At 35.9% G+C, this 11,503-nt stretch overlaps 1 protein-coding gene across 2 annotated transcripts in view; it reads left to right on the forward strand.

Annotated features, from left to right (window-relative positions):
• The window catches only part of PLSCR5 (phospholipid scramblase family member 5), a 29,905-nt gene extending 25,166 nt beyond the window's left edge, over positions 1-4,739 (forward strand). For both annotated transcript variants that reach the window (XM_072792360.1, XM_072792361.1), the window contains 2 exons: positions 263-346; positions 433-4,739. In XM_072792360.1, the coding sequence (XP_072648461.1) occupies positions 263-301 (39 nt within the window). In that variant the 3' untranslated portion in view covers positions 302-346; positions 433-4,739. The remainder of the gene's footprint in view (positions 1-262; positions 347-432) is intronic.
• Positions 4,740-11,503: the final 6,764 nt, after the last annotated feature.

Consider the following 11,503-nt stretch of genomic DNA (forward strand, 5'->3'; position numbering starts at 1 on the left):
TCTTGATCACCCAAAGTTTTGACAGATGATACTCTGTTGATTCAGATAAGATTTTCAAGTAACTTGTATTCTGAAAACTAGACGTGTAAGTGTCATCAAACTTAAACCTTTTTGATTTTCCTCCTACTGATAAATTGCATGTTGTTGGAACAACCACTGGGCAACATGATTGCTTTATACAATCAAAGCTTCCCTGTGAGACTCCTGATCTTAATTGTCATATTTTTGTAAATTCACTCATATTCAGTTTATTTATTTGTAGGATTTTATGTTCTTTGAACATTCACTGGCTGGATTATAATAAGCAAGATGACAAAAACAATAAAGTATGCAAGAAACTATTTCAGTAAGTAAAGGAAACTTTAAGTGATCTCTTTCCCTTTGAAGATGTCTATATTTGACGCTGTCTAACTCTTTTTCATTTTCTTCTAGAAATCCCTTGGGCTCTGGATTTCATTTCTAAATGGCTTGAATATTTGCTTTTTTGCTAACAAGTTTAATTATTATATTTATTAAAGCATAATGTAATGAAGCAATTATCTGGTTGTAAATGCGTGATAGCTAAAGACAAGATTACTGGCCCGAGTACAGGGCTACTTTGAGAGATTGTCATTCTTTCTTTTTAATCCTTTTGAAGTTATTGCATGGGTAAGCATGAAAGATGAGAACTAAGGCTTGCAGCATCACTGATGAAAATTCAATGTTTAGAGAGCACTTTGAAGTTTTTCTGGCACTAAGGCTGGTTACTAATCAAAAGGACTGGATTTCTAAAATATTATTTCATGACTAATCTTTTGACATTGTTTATTAATCTTATTGTAGTGAGATTTTCACTTTATATCAGAAAACCTGGATAAATAATATACTTAAAGATGAGGAGGAAGATAGATGAAATCAATTTGTTCTAGTGGTAAGGAACTAATATTTCCATAAAGAAGCTAATATTTACAAACCAAAGTATGCTGTAAACACAAAGGCACACCAGAGATTTAAGTAAGTATATAAATAGACTTCTAAGTTAGTAAAAGCAGTGGTATAGAGCAGGAACTTTATCTATTTATAGTGAAAGTTCAGTTAAGAAAGGGATCTGGGGCTCTGAAAAATGTACTTATTCCAGGACTTAAAAATAAGCAAACAAAAACAAATAAAAACTTAACACATGAGGCAAATATAGAAGTCAGGGCATACGGTCAATTCAATTAATTAATGCCTTATGCTTTAACGTTTTCAGAGTCCCCTAGGTAACTACACCTAGTTATCCACTCATGTCCAAAGCCCACCCACATAAGAAGAAATTTTCAGAATTCTTTGTTAGGAATGATGATAGTTCTTCCCTTTTCAAAATGAGGAAACAGATTTGTTTTAAACAAAGCACCATGTAACCATTTGGACTCTAATTTAGAATGATACAAATACTACCCAAATTTCTATCCACTTATAAAGGTGTTCAGAGAAACTCCAGGCAATCCCCTGCTTAGTGATGGAAATGTGTTCCAAGCCTAAGTTAATCATTTGGAATTGGGAACCTCTCATCTAGAAATAACTCTATATATGTCAGTTAAGTTCCCAAGATAGCCCACAAATAGCAATTTAGTCCGGGGTTCTGGGGTCAGGGCTTTAGGTTGTATAAGATGGAAAGGGGGAAAGAAGCACGTTTTCTGAGAGCCCCCTCCATTGGCATGCTTCAGCAAACCATAAAAGATCAACTGGTGGAACAGAATCGTTCAAGCATTGACCACCAAAAAATAACCATGCTTCAAAATCCCACCCAATCTTTCTTCTGGTGGTCCCATCCATTCTTTCAGTGTCACTAGTATGACCTGAGTATTGGAACAATGCAGTCACAGAAGCAAATGGCAGTCCTGCGTGTGACAGACATTGTCTTGAGCCTAGCCCTGCTGTGTGCTAGCCATGCATCAGGAGATCGGTCCTAGAGTCTCAAACTTCTCAGGTCTCCTATGTGTTACTTTGCAGAGCTTGGTGACAGTTGAGGGGACTGCAGTGTTTCCTCTCTTCCCCTCTCATCATTTTAACTAATGTATGTGTGACTTATTCATAACCAGCTAAAGGAAGTGGCATTTTTATGGCTGATGTTTATTAACTAATAAAATGGAGAAAATTAGCTGGCATTTTCTGAGGGCTTATTACACGTCAGGCACCATGCTTCATATGAATTCCCGGTGGGGTAACAAAATGCAGTAAAAACAAAGGAAAATTAGACAGTATGTGGAAGACTGCCTGGCGCCCTGTTTTTTCCCCCAAATTTTCTTCCTAAAGATGAATCTGCTTTTATCTATTCTTCTTGTACTTTTGATTTCTAAAGTGAAAGATTTTTGTAATTGAGGTCACAACAACAGCATTTGACACTCTTACTGTGCGGCAAAATGGGAGAAAAATGCTACTTATAAATATTATATTTTAACATGACAAACGTTTGGATTTTAAAAAATATTTAAATGATTCCTAAAACTAGTGAAAAGTTTTAAACCCCTACTTCTAAAAAGAGACTCCCTAAAGATAAAAGGCTTCTTAGGTTATAGCACTTATATCAAAGTTGGCTATATTAAAAAAAACAAAAAACAAAAAAACCTACCGTAACACTTTGCTCCTGAATTGCACACTACAACAAATTAAGATCCATCTTGTCTCCTCTCCCTCATTAAAGATAAAACTGATCTTTCCATATCTTCTGTGCTCTGTTTTTTCCCTTTTCCTTTCCCACAAACATGAGAGTCCATGAGAGACTAATAAGACTTGGCTCTTCAGTAAAATTTTCAGGAAAAAGCATGCAGCTCTAGAATGAGGGTCCTCTGTACATCACAGTTTTCTGTTTTACTACCTACCTCTCCTTGGCCCCACTACACTCTCAGAACACAGGCTCCAACCCCATTTATTCTGAGATGTACTGGGAAAGATGTGACCAGCTTCAAATACCTCCCATTCATTCATTCAGTTAATAAATATATGCTGACTCCCTCCTATATGCCAAAAATATGGTACCCCTGCTTTTGGTGGAGCTTATGGTTCAAAAAGACATTAATCCAATAATGGCACACACAAAGGTTAGACGTCAAACGTAAGTATTTATAGGAGATAGACAAGGTACTAAGTACAGCAGAGGTATTTGGCTTGGTCAGGTTGTGAGGGAGTGATGGTACCATTAACATGTGAAGAATAAGTGGAGCAGAAGGAAGAATGTGTTTGGCTGAGGTGTTAACATTTGAAAAAGTTCTGTGATGGGGCAGGAGAAGGACATGACAATCTCATATGACTTGAAGAAAGCCAGTGACTAAAGTTTAGATAGTGAAGGGGAATATGGTACAAGAGGAGGATGAAAAGGGCCAGTACGCCATGTTAAAGATTCTAGACTCTGTCTCATCAGTATCTGATGAACATTCTTAAGAGTTAATTGGTTAAAGATTAGATTGGGAAGAGTGCAGGAAAGGATGCTCATGGACCAATTAGTAGGTTACTAAAAATAGTTTAGGTGACAGCTATTGGTAGCTTGGACATGTGGCACTCGTGTAAAGGGAGAGAAGTGAGCAGAAATATATTTAGGGAGTAAAATGACCATTACTTGATACTGGGTTGAAATTGAAGATTAGAGGAAGAAAGGGGATTTCTGGCTTTTGCCATTTACTGACAGAGAGAAATTTAGAAGAGGATCCGGTTTGGGGATAAAGATCCTGGATTCAGTTTTAAACAGTGATTTTGTCATTCCTTTAAGTTTTCCAAAAGGATATGTTGAATAGGCAGGTGGGCATCTTTTCAGCTAGTGTATTTCTGAAGAAAGAGATGAATATATAAGACCTATGTATGTGAGGACGCCTGGGTGGCTCAGCAGTTGAGAGTCTGCCTTTGGCTCAGGGCATGATCCTGGGGTCCAGGATCAAGTCATGCATCGGGCTCCTTGCAAGGAGACTGCTTCTTCCTCTGCCTGTGTCTCTGCCTCTCTTTCTGTGTCTCTCATGAATAAACAAATAAAATATTTTTTTAAAAAAAGACCTATGTATATGGATGCACAGATTTCTGAATAATCATGGGTTTACTTCAAGGATATCCCTAAAAAATACTTTAGAATATGCATGGTCAACGAATGTATTCATTTACTTATATAACTAATATTTTACAGAATTGTTTCTATATACTAGGCAATATATTAGGCAGTGGGGATATTATGCTAAGTGGCAGATATTCCTACTCTAAAGATGGATGCATTCAACAAATATTTATGACGTTGTTATTATGTACTGGGCATCTATGTCAGCATGAATTTTCAGCAAGGAATAATGCAACAAGGTGCCTGTCATCTTGGAGCTTATGTTCTAACACAGATGGACAATAAACCAACAGATAACAAAAATATCATGTAATCATAGGTGATCATAAATCCTGATAAAGAGTCTATCACTCAATGTCTAAAACAATGTTTAATTTATTGCTTGCTTAGGCAAGGGAGGGCTGAGTTTGGAAGACAGTTTATAAGCAAAAGAAAGTCTACATAGGGTTTTGGAAAAGTGTGAAGTGTAGAAGCTGGAGTGTTAACTTTAACTATAAAAATGTGTTTATCAGAGTAAGACTGTTTCTGACTGGCAGACTCTCAGAAATGTTCACTGGACTAAAGCTGTGGCTGATTACTTGATTTTACAAAATTGGACTGCAGGGAATGTTACTGAATTTTTTTTTCATACATGTGTGTACTTTTGTAATCAATCACTGATTAAACAAGTTTAATACTGGTTTTGACTGTGACTCGTTGCTATGATGAACAATCAGTTGTTTCATGAAGAAAAATAATTCAGAATAAAGAAATAGAGAAAAAATGGAACTACTGTTGCATTTGAGCAGAGGAAGGGGAAAAAGGCAGCAATTCACTAGAACGTGTGGAAAAATGGAGTTCCAGGCAGATGGAAAAGTGAGTTCAAAGGCTCTGAGCCAAGAGCCTGCAGAGCAACTTTGAGAAATACAGGTAGCCTGTGCAACTGAGGTGTCAGTGGCCAGGGGCTTGATAATATAAAGTCTTGCAAGGCAAAGTATGGAAGAGAAAATTAACCAAACCTGGCACATGATTGGATATGAGATGTAAGGAATATTAATAACTCAAGGATGAAGCCCCAGTCTGTGTTGTGGGAAGCTGAAGGAATGGCCATACCATTCACCATAACTGGTACAATACAGTGTTACAGGTTTCATGACAAAAGAACATACATCAAGGCACAAAAAAAGGGAAGCATTCAGTACATTTAGAGTGAGAGATTAGAACCCTTAGAGAGTAATGACGCATGAGATGAATGTGTTCCCCGCCCCTGGCCAGGTGGGGTCAAATCCAGGAAGTGTGCCCCTAGGAGAACATCCCAAACCAAAAGCACAGTGCCTGGCTGGCTCAGTCAGAGGAGCATGTGATTCTTGTTCTTGGGGTTGTGAGTTTGAACCCCTGTTGTATATGGAGTTTACTTCTAAAACAAAAAAGCTATGCCGAGAGTACAGCACAAAGACATAGAAGTCAGAAACACTGTAATTATCATCAAGAATGAGGACACCCTGGAGCACCTGAGTGGCTCAGTCAGTTAAGCCTCTGACTCTTGATTTTGGCTCAGGCCATGGTCTCAGGCTCATGGGATTGAGCCCCACACTGGGCTCCACTCCTTGTCCCTCTCCCTCTGTTCCTCTCTCCACTCTTTCAAACTCCCTAGCTCTAAAATAAATAAATAAAGGGATGCCTGGGTGGCTCAGTGGTTAAGCTTTTGCCTTTGGCTCAGGGTGTGATCCTGGAGTACCGGGATTGGGTCCCACATCAGCATGGAGCCTGCTTCTCCCTCTGCCTGTGTCTCTGCCTCTCTCTCTCTCTGTGTGTGTCTCTCATGAATAAATAAATAAAATCTTTTAAAAGTAAATAAATGAATAAATAAATAAACAAACAAATAAATAAATAAAATCTTGAAAAAAAAGAATGAAGAGGTCCCACAAGTTGACGTTCACCTAATGAATCGAGGCCCTTCCAGAGAAATGAGGCCACCCTTCCCACTCAGCTGTGCTTGCAGCTGTCCTTCACTGGTATTGCTATCATGATTCAAAGAATAGCTTCTCCTGGATGTGTTTTGTTTGTACTTGACCAAAGCATCCTCTAATGGCTTTGAAAATTGTTTAGAAACTAGATTGAACAAAAAACTGAGTCCAAGTGAACCAACAGGTACTAGAGATAAACAACAACAAAAAAAATAAAACGAAACAAAAACCATGAATATCCTTCCCTATTCATAACATCCTGGAGGAAAGAAATTAAACTCATTAAATAAGTTACCCATATTTCCCTACAAAAGAGAGATTTTGTTAGGTCATCTGAAGAATCAGAGTATAGCCCAGCAGTATATATAGCAGTTCACTGAAATTCTAATTCATTGAGGTTTACATACATTTGTTTGTTATCAAAATGAGGATAAAACATAGGAAATAATATAAAATAGTAACACTTCACAACATACTCTTATCTTAACATTTTGTCGTAGTTTCTTTAATTGTTAAAATTAGGGGGAAAAGAACCTATCGTTTATAGTATTTTGAGTTCTCAAGTTTAGCAATTTTTCTTTCTTCTAACATTTTGTTTTAGAATCTGTGCATTATCCTAAAAGGCTTTTTAGATAAAAATTCTCTGAACGCAAATGGATTTTTAAAATTTCTTATGCTATGACTTTTCTTTGTCATAAAAACAAGTAAGCACTGTACTTAATGACATGTATTGTGAACTGTTCAGGTGTTTGAGGTTTAAATAATTTAAGTTATGTAATTTAAGGAATCTATCATTCATTTTAAAGAGAAAAAATAAACTATAATCTTGTTAAGGAAAAAAGGATAATCTAGCTTTTGTTGACTGAGTCAGTATTTCTTGACTATCTGCCAAATACTATTATCAAAATAATTGAAAATACATTTTCTGGGCATTTTCCACTTAATTATAAATATCAAGTTTTTAATGGTCAATTACAATATAAATATAAGAGATTTAAAATATGAAAATTTGGTATTTTGCTCAAACAAAACTAAACATGATGAAATTATTTGTTTCATGAATATATAAAAGCTAACATTAATGAGCATGTTGTAAATATTATGCTAGATTCTCACATGCAATTTCCAGTTAACTGCAATGCAACAACACAACAAAATGATTATTATAAGCACAAAGGCACAGGTGGGGAGATCAATGTTCGGAAATGTTAAATAACTTACATTCTTATAAGAAAGTATCACAGTGCTGTTAACTTTTGTCTAGCTTCTAAGATGAGAATATGAGTGGATAAGAAATGGCAAAAGGACAAATTTTTAAAATACATAGAAAAAGAATTTAGAAACCTAGGAGAGAAATATTCTCATCCCCCTAAGGCCTCAATAAGTAATGTTTTCATCAACACTTGGTGCTATCACTGGGAAAGTAACATATACCCAACAACTCAAAATCTTTCATCCACTGACAATATATCTTGGTATCCTCTTTGTGGATACCTGTATTACTAATATATATATATAACAAATAAGAAAGTAATGAGTAAACCTGAAAGAAAAAAAATATTTGAAAAAAAGTTTAAATTTTATTGGAGTGATTTCTATAAAACTTTGCTAAACATAAAAGATTTAGAAAATATTTCCTGGTATCAATGAATCATAAAGACTATTTTAATCTATCATTTATTTTTAAAAGATTTTATTTATTTATTCATGAGAGGCACAGAGAGAGAGAGGCGGAGACACAGGCAGAGGAAGAAGCAGGCTCCATGCAGGGAGCCCGATGTAGGACTCGATTCCAGGACCCTGGGATCACGCTCTGGGCCAAAGGCAGGCGCTAAACTGCTAAGCCCCCCAGGCATCCCACTAATCTATCATTTAATTGCTTGTTCAAAATTAATTTCAGAATAATCAAACAATCAAATATAATTAATTTTGGTACCTATATCATGTTCATACACCCTTCAAATGTTTTAAAATATATTACATTTTTAAATATGTTTAAAGCTAGCAGAAAATACATAGGAAGACTAATAGAGAAATTAAACAGTTCTTACTTTTTTATATAAGCAAGTTGACACACATATATGGAACATGCCTTTAATAAGTGTTTCATGCTGCAGATGGCAGCAGCACTTCACATTATCAGTTCTGTTTAGCTCTATCACCAGATGCATGGAAAGACCAATTTCTATTGAGTGCTCACTTTCTTCTTTCTGTAATCTTAGAAAAAATGCACTGATTTTGTATATGGAAGGGTGAAACTTGATGTTATTTTTCTTATCAAACAAGAAATACACTGTTTTCATATATGCATTTTGTGCAACACTAAAGTTTAGTTACTGTTTTTCAATTTTTTTTTAAAGATTTTTCATTTATTTATTTATTCATGAGAGACACAGAGAGAGAGAGAGAGGCAGAGACACAGGCAGAGGGAGAAGCAGGCTCCATGCAGGAGCCCCACGTGGGACTCCATCCCAGGTCTCGAGGATCACACCCTAGGCTGAAGGCGGCGCTAAACCACTAAGCCACCGGGGCTCCCCAGGGCTCCCCTAGTTACTGTTTTTCATGAACAGACTGAATACATTTCCAATCAATTCAGTGAATGTATATATTCTTATATTTCCAAGGAAACTGAATAACATTCTCTTGTTAAGTGGTTAAATAAAGGTAACTATTAAGATTAAGCATATAATTGAAAGTAGATTCCCAAATCTTATTTGTTATTTCTGGCTTAAAAGCTAAACAATCATTACATAATAATCTAAAATTATTTAGAATCATGCAGGAAACTCTTCACTTTGGTCACTTCTATGATGCGTATTGATCATCCTCACAGGAAATGTATAGGCAAAGCGGTGGCACATACATGGAGTCAAATTTCTTCAAGCTTTGGTGATTCCAGATCATCAAGCAAGGGTGAGTAGGTCTGATCAGGGATGTCCCACCACATTTAAATATGCTTTTCAGAAAATAAAATGACAGGAGCACAAAATCCATAAGAATATTTAAGTACCAATGTCCAGGCCTCATTTCAGACCAATTAGATCAAAATCCCTAGGTGTGTCTTCTGGGTAATGTACTCTTTATTAAAAATCTGCCCAGTAGTACAAATACGCAACCAGTGTTGCAAACAACTTCCTACTCAAAGCTAACAAAATAGTATTTGCTTTATTTTTATGTCCAAATCCCAAATGTGATATTCAAAATCTTCAGTAATCTGTCTGTGCTTTACTTATTATATGAACCTACTGCTAGTCTGAGTCCCTTAGAGTACAGCTGTGTTTCTCTGGGATGCCTGAACAGATCCCTGGTCTATTGTCTTAAATTCAAGTTTCCAATTCACTGAGTGATTGCGAAATCACAGTAACAGTAGTAGTACTACCTATATATTGGTAAAATTCTTTAGAGTATTTTAAAGCAATGCCACCCATATAAATGACCTGAACTGAGTCTCACAGGAAAACAGAGGGCTTTAGTTTTGCACAACTTTAGAGATGACCAGTACAACTTCTCTATATCAAAATTATAGAAAATGAAAAGTAAAACAAATTAAATGACTTTCTTCATTTCATGTCCACAAGTCTTTTTATCATACCAGATTTTACCTTGACTATTAATAAATATGTAAAATGCTCAACAGTGATGAATTAATATATTCTGGTTTGCACATAAAATGGAATTCTCTTTTCTTAAAATTAAGTTGTAAGTCTGATGAATGATAGAATATATAGATAAATGGACAGATAGGATAGAAAATCTCTATATTATAGTAGGTGACAAAAAGCAAGTTACTTTGCAAAAGTATGCAGAATTATGATCATTTTTTGTAAAATCAAAAATAATTATATGTGGGGTGTGTGTGAAAAGACAAAAGAGGGAGAAGTGCAAACGTTTAGTTTATTTGCTATAGCAGAAGCATAGGTGTGCAGTCATAAAAGTCATATAAAATGTTTTTAGCCATTTGTTTAAAAAGCATGACAGCTAGAATGGAGTTCTATCATATAGAACTATGTCTATTTAAGAACTAATTTTTAATAGTGATTATTTCAGAGTTGGGAGTGGCATAATGAGGGAATTAATTATTTCCTTAGATACTTCTGAAATGTTTGAACAAAACTCATTATATGCATCATACACACACTTACCCCCCTATACACACAATGGTTAAAGTGCAACTCCCTTTAAAAGAAATTATTCAGGGCAGTCCAGGTGGCTCAGCGGTTTAGTGCCGCCTTCAGCCCAGGTTGTGATCCTGGAGACCAGGGATCGAGTCCCACGTCTAGCTCCCTGCATGGAACCTGCTTCTCCGTCTGCGTGTGTCTCTGCCTCTCTCCCTCTCTCTGTCTTGCTCTGTGTCTCTCATGAATAAATATATAAAATCTTTAAAAATAAATAAGAATGCAAAATTAAAAAAATAAATTATTCAGATTTGCCTCATAAAAGAAAATTAGTGACATTTTTGAATTTATGCAACAAAAAAATTAAAGATTAAAATTAAGAGAAATAATGTCTTGCTTTTTTTTCCTTTATGACTACTCCTAATCTTTTCAATTGTGTTCAAAATGAGTCCACCTTTTATGCATATTTATTTGGTTTTTGCAATGATTTATTTGTCATAATGTCCAACCTATAAATATATATCAGATATCTATGACACTACCCAACATATTTAAATTCCAGCCTATCAATATTCCCCTTCACATAATTCAATAATAGTCTGACTTGTGATGACATTAATGATGTGAGCACTCAGTATAGGAAAAAAAATATCCTTGGGTCAAAATATTAAATAGGACAAAACTTACACTCTGAAATAACTTTGTATCTAATTTATCATTAGTATACACTATAATCTTTTTTGTTACTAGTTTATTTTCCATCCACATAAGAATGCAGTAAGAAGTTAAAACAGGAAGTTCATCTCTTACTGGATTAGTTTGGAGGTGATTATGGAACATCAAAGTGAAAAATATTGACAGGTATCTGTCAGGAGAAAGCTCTAATTCAAAGGTTTCTGTCTGGGACCAGAAGATGCTTGTGAAGATGGCTAAGTAGAAGGACTCTGAGCTCACCTTGTCCTACATTTATAGCTAGATATCACTCATATCTGAGTAAACAAATTAAAGAGTGATTCCAAGACTGGCAGGACAAACTCCACAACTAAATGTAGAGAAGAAGCTGCCTCAGAGAGTTTAGGAGGAGGAGAAATGGTGGGTGGGAGCTGCCTAAATGGGGGAGGAACTATAGTCATCAAGAGGGGAAAGCATCAGGGAGCCTGCATGGGAAAAATGAATCCCCATAATGTCTGGCCTTGAAAACCAGAGTAGCTGAATTCTGTGAGTTCATATAACATGCTGGACTTGGAACCTGGGGCTTTAAAAATCAGCTGACTCAGCCTTAGGTGAGCCTGGAAGACAGTTGATAGCTGGGTCCCCACCCTTAAAGAGACAGCAGCCCAAGAAGAGGCAGCACAGAAGCTACAGCTTGCACAACAGAAGGG

This window comes from Canis lupus, chromosome 22 (genome assembly GCF_048164855.1).
Source record: "Canis lupus baileyi chromosome 22, mCanLup2.hap1, whole genome shotgun sequence".
Lineage (NCBI taxonomy): Eukaryota > Metazoa > Chordata > Mammalia > Carnivora > Canidae > Canis > Canis lupus.